Genomic DNA, 17,837 nt, shown 5'->3' with positions numbered 1-17,837 from the left:
TGCATCATCCGCTGTTCCCTACATCCTACCGACCATCATCAACTCGCTCCACTCAGTCTATTTCTTGGCTGGCTTCTTCCTCCTCGCCGCCCGCTCTTCCTCCAGCCTCTCCAGTTTCTCCTCTCTCATCTGGAGCTGATGTTCCGCCTTCATTTTCTTTAGGAATTGGCGACGTTTCTTCTCGTCCTTGACAGCTTTGTGCTTTATCTCTCTGTCCAGTTATTTCCTCTGGACTTTCTCCACGAACCTGTATAAAAAAGACACGCAATATGAAATTAGTTCAGTATGAAATCAATACAAAGGCATGTTTAGTAATTCAAACGGTTTAAGTGTTTTGACTCTTCTTCCTAAAGATTTTACCTGTCAAGTCGGAACAGATCAGCCTTCTGTCTTCTCCTCTCAGCTGTGTAGAAGCATCGCACTGGGATTTGCTCCAGACGTCGGGGAGCTTTGCCACGAGGAACAACCCCCTCTACGACTCGGACAGAGAAGGCCACTCCTCCGCTGGACTGACGGTCGGGGACCAAGCCTTCATCTCGAAGCTGTTGAAGAATCTGCGCCTCTGACAGGCGGGGTGTGGGCGGTGTCACCTGACACTTGGCGTAGTACAGCTCGTGAGGACAGTTGATCTTGCCCGTCAGAGCCTCCTCGGGAGATGTCTGCTTGAAAGGTTTAACCTTGGTCTGTTTGCATCCCATTTTAGACAGAGATATTTGGCATCTATGAAAAACACGGCCAGTCTCCACGAATATGGCGAGACAATTACGTGACGTCATAATGTAGTGACGTCACTGACTCGCCTATTTCCATTCGTGACCAAGTCGTGTTATTCCGGGACACGCCGAATAGCGGTTACGGAAAGTGGCGAGTGGTGACGAATGGCCCATTTCCACTCCGAACACGATCGGCCATTTCCGTTGAAAATAAGCTACGGAAATGGTTGGAAAGGGGCGAGGTTGGCCGGAAGGCGGACGGCCAATTCAATATCAGTGAATACTGTCGTGGAGCCTCCTTAGGAAATGTTTGTGTTTTTTGTTTTTTAATTTAAATGATTTATATGTGGCCCGATGTATCGAAAGGTATAAAATAGACCTCACAAATTTGACTTAAAGCATTAATTACTACTTTGTCATTGTAATATTACTTTATGTTTAAGATTCCGGATCCGTTATGCATGGAATGCGTACTTTTATCTGTTGGATACTAGTATTAATATAAGGAGGGCTTCCAATGTCCCTGCTGTGTCGAATCCCCAGAAGTAGATGTAACGGATGGTGTCACCCTGGGTGTTACAGAGATCCACATGGATTGGAAGATGCCCCAAGACGAAACTCTTGATGGAAGATAAGTTACATAACAGCTATACTTTGATTATGAGTCTTGACTAAGGAGTGGCGACCCACAGTTGCACAGTAGGTGTAGTTATAGGGGATTTGTTTTTTTATAACGCCGCACTCAGCAATATTCCAGCTTAATGGTAAGCAGTAATTCACTGGGAAGTCATGTCATGGAGCGGAAGTTAGTAGTGAATCGTCGAGTCACTTTAAATCCTGCGTGTTTGTCATAATTATTGCCAGACATGCTCTACCACTGACAGAATAGTTTCACTATAGTCCACTGTGTGCCCAGTTTGTTGGTATTCTTGGTGGGGGGAAATATACATGGTTTATTCCTTATCGTATCTGTTTTCACTGGGTCCTGATGGTGAGTTTGTGACTTTGAGAGAGATCAGGTGTTCTTTTATTACTGCTACTTTTCTCTTTAGGTTTTGTTAGAGGGATTTGGAGTTATCTCCCTTCGCCTTGACACTGTCGGTCATGTCCTCACGCTGAGGTCATAGCACCAGAGACCGTATAATAGGTCTCTGATAGTACCTCTATCAATAAAACAGGAAAATCGCGATGGAGAGAATCAAGATGTAGATGCAAAAGGCATTAGTGTAATTATAACGTGAAAATGTTTTTGAACCACACAAAATCGAACAATCCCTTATTTTAACGTCATGTTGTGCTATTCAGTATATGTTAACCACAGTGGACCCTCAAGAGGCTACTTTGGTAGAAAATAAATCGGTTAAAGCCTCGCAAGAAAAAGTACAAAATACGCATCTTTAGGATCTGCCACTGCTGCTTATTTATAGGGTCAACAAAAATTATGCAAAACAACGCCTGTCTCGAACAAACAATGCTCAAAGGACCATTCGCAATTGATACAAGCACGGCGCTTTTTCGAGGATTTATGGTGAGTTCCAAACTCTGCCTTGAAAAGTCAAAGGCCAAAACAAAAACCACACATAAAAACCTTTAAAAATCTGCAGTTTGCTGACGCTCTCTTTGTGGCATCAGTCACAATCACGTCAACGCTGAAGAGATTTGCAGAGACAATGTGAAACAAATGTTACAGTCTCGCACACCACATCATCTACATGACAACACAACATATTCACGTCCAACATACGGACATACCACGGTACACCTTACTAAAAAATGTCAACATTATAAAATATAACAATAAAATCACAGATAAGATATGAACTGCATAAATCATGATTTTATTATAAACTTAAAGTATACAACCATTACACGTATATATAACGTATCTGCACAGCGTTCATAAGTAATTGACCAACGTTCATAAGATATGCACATAATATGTTACATAAAAGAGGTCCCATAAAACATTTTTCAATTAGGAAAAAAATGAATTTTGAAAATATTAACACTGCAAGCGTATGAACTGTATTCATTTCTACTGAATCTTCTGGCTTCCTGTTTCGCTTGGCCTGATGCTTTTCTTTTTTTCCGTTTTCCTTTTGTTCTTTTTTTTCAGTTAATGTTCTTGCTTCACTTGCATCATCCGCTGTTCCCTACATCCTACCGACCATCATCAACTCGCTCCACTCAGTCTATTTCTTGGCTGGCTTCTTCCTCCTCGCCGCCCGCTCTTCCTCCAGCCTCTCCAGTTTCTCCTCTCTCATCTGGAGCTGATGTTCCGCCTTCATTTTCTTTAGGAATTGGCGACGTTTCTTCTCGTCCTTGACAGCTTTGTGCTTTATCTCTCTGTCCAGTTGTTTCCTCTGGACTTTCTCCACGAACCTGAATAAAAAAAGACACGCAATATGAAATTAGTTCAGTATGAAATATATACAAAGGCATGTTTAGTAATGAAAACGGTTTAAGTGTTTTGACTTCTTCCTAAAGATTTTACCTGTCAAGTCGGAATAGATCAGCCTTCTGTCTCCTCCTCTCAGCTGTGTAGAAGCATCGCACTGGGATTTGCTCCAGACGTCGGGGAGCTTTGCCACGGGGAACAACACACTCCACGACAGGGACAGAGAAGGCCACTCCTCCGCTGGACTGACGGTCGGGGACCAAGCCTTCATCTCGTAGCTGTTGAAGAATCTGCGCCCCTGACAGGCGGGGTGTGGGCGGTGTCACCTGACACTTGGCGTAGTACAGCTCGTGAGGACAGTTGATCTTGCCCGTCAGAGCCTCCTCGGGAAATGTCTGCTTGAAAGGTTTGACCTTGGTCTGTTTGCATCCCATTTTAGACAGAGATATTTGGCATCTATGAAAAACACGGCCAGTCTCCATGAATATGGGCGAGACAATTACATGACGACACAATTACGTGACGTCATAATGTAGTGACGTCACTGACTCGCCTATTTCCATTCGTGACCAAGTCGTGTTATTCCTGGACACGCCGAATCATTCGTGACCAACTCGTGTTATTCCGGGACAAGCCGAATAGCGACTCGTGCCCCTCTCGTGGCCATTTTTGCGACCGGGTTCCGTCTTCGCGCAAACGGGCATACCTAAAACAATTGTCAACTCGTTGCATAATGGTTCACGCATTTTCCCCATATATTATTTATATTTTAGATGCAATTTAAAGCACATCGGGACGTGCAGAATTATACAGTATGATTGCATACATTAAACTGTGTCTTTGGTATATTTTTAGATGCAAGACATATGTAAAATCAAAAATTATTTCTGAGGGATTCTTTGACGAAGAACTTGAAATCATACGCGCATTCTGATTGGTTTGTCGTATTTTCGCACATAACATTCATCGATAGGGGGACGAGTCTTCTTGCAGGTTACGGAAAGGGGCGAGTGTTGACGAATGACGCCGAATAGCGGTTACGGAAAGTGGCGAGTGGTGACGAATGGCCCATTTCCACTCCGAACACGATCGGCCATTTCCGTTGAAAATAAGCTACGGAAATGGTTGGAAAGGGGCGAGGTTGGCCGGAAGGCGGACGGCCAATTCAATATCAGTGAATACTGTCGTGGAGCCTCCTTAGGAAATGTCTGTGTTTTTTTGTTTTTTAATTTAAATGATTTATCTGTGGCCCGATGTATCGAAAAGTATAAAATAGACCTCACAAATTTGACTTAAAGCATTAATTACTACTTTGTCATTGTAATATTACTTTATGTTTAAGATTCCGGATCCGTTATGCATGGAATGCGTACTTTGATCTGTTGGATACTGGTATTAATATAAGGAGGGCTTCCAATGTCACTGCTGTGTCGAATCCCCAGAAGTAGATGTAACGGATGGTGTCACCCTGGGTGTTACCAAGACCCACATGGATTGGAAGATGCCCCATGACGAAACTCTTGATGGAAGATAAGTTACATAACAGCTATACTTTGATTATTAGTCTTTACTAAGGAGTGGCGACCCACAGTTGCACAGTAGCTGTGTAGGTAAAGGGGAATTTGTTTTTTTATAACGCCGCACTCAGCAATATTCCAGCTTAATGGTAAGCAGTAATTCACTGGGAAGTCATGTCATAAGCGGACGTTAGTAGTGAATCGTCGAGTCACTTTAAATCCTGCGTGTTTGTCATAATTATTGCCAGACATGCTCTACCACTGACAGAATATTATAATATTCATTTTCACTATAGTCCACTGTATGCCCAGTTTGTTGGTATTCTTGGTGGGGGAATATATACATTGTTCATCCCTTATCACATCAGTTTTTACTGGGTCCTGATGGTGAGTTTGTGACTTTGAGAGAGATCAGGTGTTCTTTTATTACTGCTACTTTTCTCTTTAGGTTTTGTTAGGGGGATTTGGAGTAATCTCCCTTCGCCTTGACACTGTCGGTCAACATGAACTCACGCTGAGGTCATAGCACCAGAGACCGTATAATAGGTCTCTGATAGCACCTCTATCTATAATACAGGAAAATCGCGATGCAGAGAATCAAGATGTAGATGCAAAAGGCATCGGTGTAATTTTGACGTTAAAATGTTTTGGAACCACATAAAATCGAACAATCCCTTATTTTAACGTCATGTTGTGCTATTCAGTATAGGTTAACCAAAGTGGACCCTCAAGAGGCTGTTTTGGTAGAAAATGAATCATTCAAAGCCTCGCAAGAAAAAGTACAAAATACGCATCTCTAGGATCTGCCACTGTTGCTTATTTATAGGGTAAACAAAATTCATGCAAAACAACGTCTGTCTTGAACAAACGATGCTCAAAGGACCATCTGCAATTAATATACTGAACAAAAGTTCCTGTGACATTGAATAAGATTTAATGCAAAGTTGTGTTTTTTACCAAATCTGAAACAATTTCGGTTTGCAACAGATAAAAGACTCCTGTAAAGTGTAACTGTTCAAATGGTTTAATTTGCCATACTGACTTCAGAAAATGCGTGATTTCATAAAAAAAACCCCATGAACATGCCAAAATGTCAATTTACAAATCAATAGCGGGTGTGTCTACCTCTGGTTGCGATGCAAGCAACATATCTGCGTCTCATGAAATGGAACAGGCGTCGCACAAAGTCCTGTGGGATATCTGTCCATATCTGCTGGAGCATGTTTCGAAGTTCCTGGAGTGTCTGTGGAACATGTGGTTGACGTCGAAGGTGCCAATCCATCTCATCCCACATGTGCGCGATTGGTGAGAGATCAGGGGAGCGAGCCGGCCAGAGATGACATTCTAGTTGTTTTGTTGAAGAGAATCCTGAACAAATCGAGCAATCTGAGACCGGGCGTTGTCATGTTGAAAGGTAATGCGTGGGCCATGACGACGCAAAAACGGTAGAACAACAGGGCCGATGATCTCGTCCCGGTAGCGCTGTCCATTAGATTTTTCTCTACCACTATCAAACGGGTCCTCTGTCTTGCTGTAATCCCACCGTACCGATCTTCTTCCATGACACAATGATTGACGTAACGGCCGTTTGCATGAGTTATGTGACTCATCTTACGTTTACGATAGTTTTGTTTAGTTATTTACGCTGATCAGTATACCACGTCCGGCCGGGTCCTGCCCCTGAGCATGTATTTATTTATCATATAACGGGTAGGTTTCTCGGCAGGATAAAGCCAACGGATAAAAACGATATCTTTTGGTGTTTATAAACAAACATGGCGTCGCCCATGTCATTCGGCAATCGAGTCAGAATTAACCATAGGGAATCTGGATAAACTACAGAGATAATTGCTATCATAAGCAAAAGAACAGTCTAATATACTTAAAATCAGTCTATAACTGTGACGTCGCTAAGGCATTTTAAAAGTTTTGGCAACTTTGGAGATATAAATTTCGAAACAATTTGGCGAGGGCACTAGCCCTAGCCAAGCGGGATCAGTAGCCATATCTGTGCTTGTAGACCTCTGCGGCTTGAAACCTTTTCCACAAATTAAAATAGTTGGATTTGGCCGAAATATATTTGAATTGTTACCTGTTTCGTTTTGTCGCTGGGTGTTCATCTGATTGCACTTCTAACGTTTTAACAGGACAGGCGGACTGCCAACGTCTGATCGTGGCCATGACGTCTCATAGACTAGGGTTCTTCCTAGTAGCTTCCCTTTGACAAAGGGCATTTACTCCAGCGGACAGACCGATGGATTGCCGCGAAATGCAAGTAATCTTTTTTTGTTATGCGTATATTTTGCTTCGCCACTGTAAAAGAAACAGATTTCAGTTGGAACTATATTGGCTTCTGTCACTGTCCGACTGACACATCACTTACCATGTGACGTAATAAATATTAATGCGCGCATTCCAGGAAAACTCGCAATGTTTCGGTAATGTTTGTGAGGAAGGGCTAGCGATTTTCAAACACAAAATTAAAGAATGACATTATATGATAAAGAGGTTATCACGCTTGTGTGTTTGGGGATGGTAAATATCCTGTATTAGGAATAAACACTATGTATTTAGCTCGCCAAGGCTCGCTAAATACAACGTTTATTCCTAATACAGGATATTTACCATCCCCAAACACACTCGCGTGATAACCTCTCTTTATCAACATGTTGGAACTATATTTTCAAAACGTTGTTGTTAACGAGGACATATGGAATATATGTAGTATCAATTCTTCAACAAGCAGCTAAGTATACATAAGACTAACGGAAATTAAACACAGATGAAACGTGTTTAGGCGGACGCCTGTTAACTGGTGGGGCAGAAGTTGACCCTTTTCCTACACTCACACCCGAGCCTTCCTCGCGATTTTAGAAAGTGACGGAAAGCGGCACGGTGGGACGAAAGAGTTGCGTATGGATGTCTTCAAAGACGAAGCGGCTTTGGAGGTGTATGGGCAAGAAGGTGTCGAGCCCTTTAACGACAATTTCGCAGAATTCCCTGGTTCGATTCTCGACATGGGTACAATATGTGAACCCCGTTTTTAGTATCTCCCGCCATTTTATACCATGAAATATGTTTAAAGTGTCTAGATCGTCGGATACTAGGTTTTCGGACGTAATACGAATCGTCAAGCGATTACTCGCGCTACATCGGGGGATGTAGCATCACACAAACATTGCAAATACTCAGGTGATGGCTTGTTTTTAAGAGAAAGTTGTCTTTTAAAAGTGAATGAGATATTTCACAGCTGTTCATGTGATTAAAGAGAAACCTACGAATGTTTCTTAAGCGTCCGAAAACCCATAACACGGGGATATATATTTACATTTCCAACAACCTGATACGTCCACGCGTATCCCAGACCTAAACTTAATCAAACCGTTTATATATGTGATGCACAAATATTTATGTTTCGTGAATAGCTGGCATGCAACACAACATTTTATATGTTTTTTTTCTGGATATAGTGCGGACCATTCTCCGTATCTCCTGAGCTCGCATGTCAGTAACCGGCACCAAACCCTGGATCCATTCCTGTGGCTCTCGCGGTCTCAGATTATCCGCCCTTGACTTTCAGGAGCAAATATTTGATTTGCTAGTCTACTCAGTCTAACAGACCAATCAGAATGCAAGTTGGGTTGGCGATATCAACAACATGGCCGCCAGTTCAACTGATTGGGATAGAAAGTTTGAGTTTGCGAGAAATTCATAAATTGACAATGGTTGGTTAGTTTGTTGTTTAACGCCGCACTCAGCAATATTCCAGCTATATGACGGCGGTCTGTACATAATCGAGTCTGGACCAGACAATCCAGTGCTTAATATCATGAGCATCGATCCACGCAATTGGGATAGATGACATGCATCAACCAAGTCAGCGAGCCTGACCACCCGATCCCGATAGTCGCCTTTTACGACAAGTATAGTCGCCTTTTACGGCAAGCATGGATTGCTGAAGATCTATTCTACCCCGGATCTTCACTGGTCTGACAGCTATGTCACTAACACACAAAAGTATGGAAAGGATGTCTTCATGCCCATTACAAATTGGTGGTGGCAAGACCCTGTCCCATTTCCTCTCTCCTCCCCTCAAAGTTTGATTGGTCGTTTAAAATGTAAATGAAAATCAAGGGCGAATCTGGGATCTGAGCCAGTGATCACAGGATTTTGGCAAACCCAAGGGATGCAACTGTGTCATCAACTAGTGTCATTACATACTTTCAAGAGGGAGCTCTTTGACATCAACTAGTATCATTACATACATTCAAGAGGGAGCTCTTTGACATCAACTAGTATCATTACATACATTCAAGAGGGAGCTCTTTGACATCAACTAGTATCATTACATACATTCAAGAGGGTGCTCTTTGACATCAACTAGTATCATTACATACATTCAAGAGGGAGCTCTTTAACATCAACTAGTGTCATTACATACATTCAAGAGGGAGCTCTTTGACATCAACTAGTGTCATTACATACTTTCAAGAGGGAGCTCTTTGACATCAACTAGTATCATTACATACATTCAAGAGGGAGCTCTTTGACATCAACTAGTATCATTACATACATTCAAGAGGGAGCTCTTTGACATCAACTAGTATCATTACATACATTCAAGAGGGAGCTCTTTGACATCAACTAGTGTCATTACATACATTCAAGAAGGAGCTCTTTGACATCAACTAGTATCATTACATGCATTCAAGAGGGTGCTCTTTGACATCAACTAGTATCATTACATACATTCAAGAGGGAGCTCTTTGACATCAACTAAGGAAAGGAAGCTACTTGACTCCCCACTAATTTCCACAGGGAATCTAATATTCAATGACTGAAACACTAAACATCTTCTGTACATTTTATTCTACAAGTGTTTATTTTATTATCCAACCCCCGATCTTCCTCTCTCTGTGCAGGCGCTCTGTATTCACCCCATCATGGACAGCCAACTTATAGGACACTAAATACTTCAGCACTTGAAAATAGTTACATGATGCTATAAACATACACGTGAAACACTATATATCACAGAAAGAGAGAAACCTTCTTAGTTTCTCTGGAACATAGAGTTTGTCAATCATGGAGTCCACAGACTGACCAATCACAGATCTCTTTACTTGGAACGTCCTGCGTATACACATCCTGCACAAGTTGGCCAAACTATGAGGGTTCTGGGCCATTCTCATCAACATCTTAAAGGCTTCTTCTTCCATTGCTAGAATATGCCGCTTTCGAAACATCTCTTGTATGAATGAATATTTCATGGTGTATCCACAGTCATTAAGCAGTTTGATGTTGCCAAGGTCGTTGTTAACTAACAGAGAAAACACAATGTGGTTTGCATAGTGATCTGGGTAGTAGATGAGTCCATCTGATTTGTCAATAGCACATCCTGCCTTGATAAGAAGGGAGACAATCTCCTTTCTGTTGAAGAGTAAAGCGTGATCTAGAGGAGTTATCAGCTCTTCATTTAAAGTGTCAAGGTCACAACCAGCTGTGAAAGTAAAATATATGCAGTCAGAAATATTCCAATGCAGTCATCAATATTCATGTCCCGTGTTAGAATAGGTCTTCAGCACATATGCTTGTCATAAGAGGTGACTAACGGGATCGGGTGGTCAGGCTCGCTGACTTGGTTGATGCATGTCATCATTTCCCAGTTGTGTAGATCTATGCTCATAATGTCAGTCACTGGATTGTCTGGTCCAGATTCGTTTATTTACAAACCGCTGTCATATACTGGAATATTGCTCAGTGCAATATTCCAGCTACATCACAACGGTCTGTATAAATCAAGTCCGGATCAGGCAAACCAATGACTGAAAGCATGAAGAACCAATCACAAAACAGGGCATAATGACAAACAGTCAAGTCACAGAGTGTATCATAAATGGCCTCAAGGACCAGTATAGGTTACTGGGGGCACATCTTATCCCAAATCCCTACAGATTCAACATTTAGGAGCAGATTAGGTGACTTTGTTGACAGCATGTCATCATACTTTGACGGTGTTGGACGTTACTCAAAATATCAATCACTGGTTTGTCTGGTCTAGATTTGATTACTTACAGGCCGCCATGAATCATTCTGAATTTTGCTGACTCCAGTGCCAAACAACAAACAAAAAATACCAAGAAAACAGCGTTATCACTCTCCCTGCCATGGGGCACATTAGATATATAGAGTCCTATAAAGCCTTCAGAATAGATAGCCACTCGGGTCGCTTTATGTCATCAGTGAGTGAGTGAGTGAGTTGGGTTTAACGCCCCTTTTAACAGTATTCCAGTTATATCGCAGCGTGTCAGCTTAATGTGGGAGGAAAGCCCGAAGTGATGCAGGTCTCAGACGTTTACCACTTCGGTGAAACCCACGAGCACGGGTATGGTGCTGACAAACCTAGAAACATAATCGGGGCGAACCGGGATTCGAACCCACAATCATAGGTTTCTGGCGTGCCTAAGGGACGCCACTCTGCACAGTGAATCGCGACGACTGGGCCACCTGTGCCCCCTTATGTCATCTGAAAAAATGATTAAATGTGAAATGAATACACACAAAAGGCCCATGCTCTGGAAAAAATAATTTATGGCACCAATTCTCAAACTGAGTCTTGATAAGTATCTCTCAGATAATCTAACTTCAGCAGTTATTAAGACAACATGTCCCCATTGCAGACACAATGCACTTCGTAAAATAACATGGATCAAGGGCTGTAACTGTGTATGCTCCAAAAATAAAAACAAGTAGCAAGGGAAGTAACTCTTGAAACAAATAATTTTCAGGATCAATTTTCGAATGCAGTCTTGACAACTTTCTCTTATATAACATGCTAACTTTCATTCATGTAATTTCAGTAGTTCCTGAGAAAAAATTTTCACCCAGTGTGCACTAACTTGAAAATCATGGAGTAAGGCCAAAAATGAATTTTCAAACTCATTTAAGATCATGACCAGTAATATCAGTGTGTAAAATTTCATTTCTAACACTTAAATGGTAACTTTACGTTTCTCTAACTTAACGACGGACGGATGGACAGATAGACAAACGCCATTGCCGTATCCCCCCGAGCCACTTCAGTGGAAATTAACTAAGGAAAACCTAACAATTCCACAGAGGGTTTATTTTCTGCTAGACCTGCAATAGGTTACCACTCCTTATACTATAAGTTATAGAATGAGAGGACTTTCAAATTTCAATCTTTAAAGACTCAAAAGGTTGTGCCAAATGACAAGCGCGACGATCTGAAAGTTGAATTGAGAGGATGATAGATAATAAAACAAACAACAGGCATACTGGCTTGTAGTTTATTATAACTGGTATAAAATAATTGTTTGTCATGACATTTTTTTCGATAGGATAAACCATGGCGGAAAACATATTACATTGAAGGTGTTGAACAAGTCATTCATAAGCCTTAAGGACCTACCATTTGATATTCTGGGGGCGGTAGGAGGCTGGGATTTTGTTTCAAGACTACATATTTTTTCAGCTACAGCTACAAAATACATTTTTTAAAATTTAAAATTATGAACCTGAATATTTTTAAAAGAAAAACACCTAGCAACAAAGTAGTTTTTGTGGTAGGCAATTTTATTTTTTTTTCAATGGTCTGAAGCATAACTATTTTGTTCAAGAATTTTTCGGGACATTATATTTTTTGTTATAAAATCCGAGGCCAACCCCCACCCTACCCACAGAGCAGCTGTCTGTAATTCCCGGTGATGTTATATTTTTAGTGGATATATTGAATAACTAACACTGAACTACAAACAAGGTTATCCCCAAATCCAATCATTAATCATTATTATAATTAGTATTAACATGTTTACTTCAGAAATTCCAATAATCATGTTCATGAGGTAAGTGAATGATATCTGTTTTGGCAGAAGGGTTTTGACGCCGCTTCTTTGAAGTTGAAAGGGGTAATTTAAAGTGTCTCAGCGCACTGTACGTCAGCTGTATATGAAATAGGTCTCACACATTTACCATTCTGGTGAAACCCACCAGCAGGGGCATGGTGCTGACAAACCAAGGATTATAATCAGAGTGTGTCAGAGATCCGAACCAGTGCCAAGCAGATCCTGGGTTAGCAAGTTGAATCAACCTGCAATATTCACTAGCCCAATAGTGACACCCCTTAACTGTCTTAAATTCTACCAGCCCTTGATTACATAAGATAGACTGGCTTGGGCGAGAGGCGAGTGCCAGTTTGAGTGACCGTGCTAAGGGACACAACTCTGACCCTCAGTGTGTGGGGCGAAGTGCTGACCTTCAATGAGCAGTCTGACCATGTCCACCTGGTTGTTGTCCACGGAGTGGAAGAGCGGCGTACACTCCCCACAGTCCTTGTAGTCGATCTCCGCGCCGTGCTGCAGCAGCTTCCGGGCAACATCTGCAACACACATGATTGACAGGGGCCATGATCGACAAGAACCTAGGACAACACACACGATTGACAGGGGCCATGATCCACAAGAACCTAGGACAACACACACGATTGACAGGGGCCATGATCCACAAGAACCTAGGACAACACACACGATTGACAGGGGCCATGATCCACAAGAACCTAGGACAACACACACGATTGACAGGGGCCATGATCGACAAGAACATAGGACAACACACCCCAAGATTGACAGGGGCCATGATCGACAAGAACGTAGGACAACACTCATCATTGACAGGGGCCATGATTGACAAGAACGTAGGACAACACACACCAAGATTGACAGGAAGAAAGGACAACACACACCACGATTGACAGGGGCCATGATCGACAAGAACGTAGGACAACACACACCAAGATTGACAGGAAGAAAGGACAACACACACCACGATTGACAGGAACATAGGACAACAAACGGGCCACAATTGACAAGAACGTAGGACATCACACGAGCCATGATTGACAGGAATGTAGGACAACACTCTGGCCACAATTGACAGAAACATAGGACAGCACACAAGCCATAATTGTCAACACACAAGCAACGATTGATAGGAACATAGGACAACACACAAGCCATAATTGACAACACACAAGCAACGATTGACAGGAACATAGGACAACACAAAGGCCTCGATTGACAGGAACATAGGACAACTTTCAGGCCAAGATTGTCAGGAGCGTAGGACAACTTTCAGGCCACGATTGACAAGAACATAGGACAACACAGAACAAGAGGGAGGATTTATCTGCTACAATACATACCTAGTCTGCCACTGCGGCAAGCTAAGTGGAGGGGAGTTTTCCCATACATGTTGGTGGCCATGATGAAGTTGGTATGTGACAGCAGCAGATCCACCATTTCAGTGCTGTCCTGTTGAATGTCAAGTCTATGTTACTGAATATTGGGGACAATATGCAAACTTGACAGATCTTCTACCTGCCAGAACAGATACATTTTTCTCTTTAGGTGAGGTGAAATATAATTATTGCACTTAAATAGCGATGTGCATGCACATGTGTGTGTGGCTGCTTGTACTAGTCCAGACTAATGCCGATTGATAGTGCTAGCCCACTGAGGTACCATGCGGCAGTTTCACATGAATACCCCACTCAGACACAACATACTGACTCCAAGTCGACCAGGCCTTCTTTTAGCCCCTTAGTGCCGAGCACCAGGCAGAGTAACACGTACCATCTTTAAACATCATTTGGTATGACTCAGTCGGAAATCGAATCCCAGACCTTCCACTGTCCGGGTGGACGCTCTACCACTAGAACATGGAGGCGGTCCTTTTCTTTTTACCCACATAGATTCTACTGACTTTATAGAGTTGAATGTATTTCCAATCTCATTAAAATCAGATCTTAGGTCTCGCTATCGCTAAACAAAGTTCTGAGGACATCCTGTTACATGTCAGAACGACCTTTCATGCAACCAATCAAAGCGTCGCTTACCAGATCATGAAAGCGACAGTCGAAAACGTTAACATGGGGTATTCTGAACGACAGTTACGGCCCGTATGACAGATTCCATCTAAATCATCGTCTGTCTCTCGTTTGCATGGGATAAACATTTGAATGGAGGAGGCGTTGCACAGTATGTGGGAAGCATTGCCATACAATCACAATGATATATAAGACATTCCGGAATGTTCGTTTGTTCAGTTTTCAAAATTGAAATCAGGACTCTGTCAATATATTTTTCAAGCGTAGTCTGAAATGGATGTCGCCAGGTTGAAACAAGTGCTGTAAAGCTCAAGAAAGCTGCTTTCTAATCGGCTGATGTCGACTTCTTGTTAGTTGTTTCAGTGGGAGGTCAAGGTTCGTGAAAGGTCGTTCTGACGTGACCCGTAATGGGATGTCCTCAGATCTTTGTTTAGCGGCAGCAAGAACTTAGATCTGATTTTAATGAGATTGATGTATTTCAAATTTGGTTTTGAAAGTTCTCATCTAGTATCAGCTGTGAAGCAACAATATATTTAACACAAAAATAAAGGATTACATTGTTGAAAAAAGGTACATTGTCATCTATGTTTTAGATACATGTTAAAAGAAGCAGTTTTCCCTGTCATTTGTTTCCTGAATGTGTTACCTCTTAAAATATTTATGAATTATTGGGGTATATGTACATTTCGATAATTTTCTGAAAAAACTATGCATTCTATAAAATCAATATTATGCCAGTTTCTGTCCCTCAATTCTGTTTAACATGTTAAAGGGATTCAAAATCAGGGATTTCCACCAGTCTTTGGAACTTATATTTACTGGTTACTAATACTCTCCCCCAGGAAAATTGATTCTCACCCCAAGAAACCCTGATACTCACCCCCAGAAACCCTGATATTCACCCCAAGGAACCCTGATACTCATCCCAAGAAACCCCGATACTCACCCCAAGGAACCCTGATACTCACCCCAAGAAACCCCGATACTCACCCCAAGGAACCCTGATACCCACCCCAAGAAACCCTGATACTCACCCCAAGGAACCCTGATACTCACCCCAAGAAACCCTGATACTCACCCCAAGGAACCCTGATACTCACCCCAAGGAACCCCAATACTCACCCCAAGGAACCCTGACACTCACCCCAAGGAACCCTGATACTCACCCCAAGGAACACTGATACTCATCCCAAGGAACCCTGATACTCACCCCAAGGAACCCTGATACTCACCCCAAGAAACCCTGATACTCACCCCAAGGAACCCTGATACTCACCCCAAGAAACCCCGATACTCACCCCAAGGAACCCTGATACCCACCCCAAGAAACCCCGATACTCACCCCAAGGAACCCTGACACTCACCCCCAGGACAGCTATGTGTAGAGGACTGTCTGTGTCCTCAGTGAGGCTGGTTATCACAGGAGGGAGACCTGCCTCTATACAAGCCTTCACTTGCTCTACCTGACCTGGGTGGTAAACAGAGATTATTCGCTGAGTGTACAATTTGGTACAATTTACGAAACAAATAAAATATATAATAAACTTGGTATCATGATTCAATAAACATGCAAATGAGATCTTCTAGCACAGAAAGTACCATACATCTATACAATGCCAACTTGCCCAAAATACTTGTGATAGAACAAAGTGATGTAACCATGTAGCATCAGGTTATGAAAATAATCACATAATCATGCACACATGATCACCACGACAACTAATGCAACATAATCATGATAATAACACAAGTTAGCAGCATAAATAACTAAAAGTGAAGATTCTGGGGTAGAATAGATCTTCAGCAACCCATGCTTGCTGTAAAACGCGACTATGCTTGTCGTAAGAGGCAACTAACGGGATCGGGGGGTCAGGCTTGCTGACTTTGTTGATGCATGTCAACGATCCCACATTGTGAGGATCAATGCTCATGATATCAATCACTGGATTGTCTGGCCTAGGCTCGATTATTTACAGACCGACGTCATATAGCTGGAATATTGCTGAGTGCGCTGTTAAACAACAAACAAACCAAATTCAACCAAGCATGATGTACTGCCTGTTGCATTGCCTGTTGCCATGGTTGCATTGCCTGTTGTTCCTGTACCATAAATACCACAGAACAGATGTAGAAATGTAGGCCACTCACCTCCCGCAACATAAGCATAAAATGTTGCTTTGTCAATGCAGCATTCCTCCTCGCTGTTCTTTTCTTCTGACATGGTTTAATTTCTAGATCTCGCTCCTCTCACTTTTCTTAAGAGGATAAACAAAAGTTGCAATAAATAGATCTGTAATTGGTTATGAAACTGTACATGCACTTGCCCTGCACATTCTTTACAGCTTCATACTTTGTTAGATGTTGCAATGGTCACAATGGACGAAGTAATAGACACAGATCTATTGGTTATTTTCCTCTCTTTTTTATGCCCTTAATCATGTTAATATGATTTAACTAGATCTAGAAATTGCTACATCTAGTCTTTAAAAGGCATTTAGAAGTGATACACATAAGCAAGAGATTTTATGGATGTCAACTTCTTTATTATGAGGAACACACCGTTTCAGAGTATCATGAGGTGAATGGATGCTATGAGGTAGAGAGCATATATATATACATGTAAGAACAACAAAAGAAATAAGATGATGAAAGGTGGAAACTTAACATCTAGTTTAATTATTCATTATCATTCTTTTTTATTTATCTAGAAATTGCTACATAAATAAAAAAATAATGATAATCAATTTTACACACCGTTATGTCTAATGAAGGATGATCTTATTCTATCTCGTTGAAACATTTGAAGTGTAGTTACTCATTTCACAAGTGCCGTAGACACGTTGTTAAGATCTTTTTTTGTATTAGGTTTAGCTGAAACACCTGTCCAGTTGAGAATTCACCTACGCTTATATATACTTTATCTCCAAGAATCAGGTAAAGGTTTTATACACTAAATAGGCATCTTACATAGGTTTACATAAGTCAAACTGTAGATCTAACTGTCAAACTCAAACATGTAATAAATATGGCAGAAACTGGCAGAATGTCCGATTTAGATCTATGATAAATGCTTTCTATTAAATCTCGAGTCCTCGTCCCATATCAATAGTTAGGCCAAAATGGTATATTTGTCTAACCAGTATTATCTGATTACTCTTATCATCAGTCAATTGTTAAGTCAGCTGTCTACGCATAATTCATTGTCCCAACATCCGCATTGCTGCTGATCATGGTTTACCTACAAACTCTCAGCACCGCCAATAACTGATAGGTGTCGCTTGAGACACCCTGGCTTGTTCGACAAG

General features: G+C 41.7%; 2 protein-coding genes and 1 pseudogene across 4 annotated transcripts; all 3 read right to left on the bottom strand.

Annotated features, from left to right (window-relative positions):
* Nucleotides 1-57: 57 nt before the first annotated feature.
* On the bottom strand, nt 58-701 carry LOC139446768 (inner centromere protein-like; annotated as a pseudogene).
* Nucleotides 702-2,905: 2,204 nt separating this feature from the next.
* LOC139446805 (uncharacterized) lies at nt 2,906-3,548 on the bottom strand. Its single transcript, XM_071228136.1, has 2 exons — nt 3,208-3,548; nt 2,906-3,095 (listed from the first exon to the last, which is right to left on the bottom strand). The coding sequence occupies exons 1-2, from the start codon at nt 3,543-3,545 to the stop codon at nt 2,906-2,908; spliced, it is 528 nt and encodes a 175-aa protein (XP_071084237.1). The 5' UTR covers nt 3,546-3,548.
* Nucleotides 3,549-9,492: 5,944 nt separating this feature from the next.
* On the bottom strand, nt 9,493-17,771 carry LOC139445800 (ankyrin repeat and SOCS box protein 11-like). 3 transcript variants are annotated; one of them, XM_071227026.1, is made up of 6 exons: nt 17,687-17,771; nt 16,681-16,787; nt 15,897-16,000; nt 13,849-13,957; nt 12,904-13,026; nt 9,493-10,128 (listed from the first exon to the last, which is right to left on the bottom strand). In XM_071227026.1, the coding sequence occupies exons 2-6, from the start codon at nt 16,751-16,753 to the stop codon at nt 9,653-9,655; spliced, it is 885 nt and encodes a 294-aa protein (XP_071083127.1). In that variant the 5' UTR covers nt 16,754-16,787; nt 17,687-17,771; the 3' UTR covers nt 9,493-9,652. The 3 variants fall into 3 exon arrangements, with proteins under 3 accessions (XP_071083127.1, XP_071083126.1, XP_071083128.1); XM_071227025.1 differs by having other exon boundaries at nt 17,670-17,765; XM_071227027.1 differs by lacking the exon at nt 17,687-17,771 and adding an exon at nt 17,437-17,467.
* Between the last annotated feature and the right edge of the window lie 66 nt (nt 17,772-17,837).

Source organism: Haliotis cracherodii, unplaced genomic scaffold, assembly GCF_022045235.1.
Source record: "Haliotis cracherodii isolate W230 unplaced genomic scaffold, xgHalCrac1.p SCAF_6, whole genome shotgun sequence".
NCBI lineage: Eukaryota > Metazoa > Mollusca > Gastropoda > Lepetellida > Haliotidae > Haliotis > Haliotis cracherodii.
Note: the sequence above shows the minus strand (reverse complement) of the source record. Positions and strands in the feature narration are given on the sequence as shown.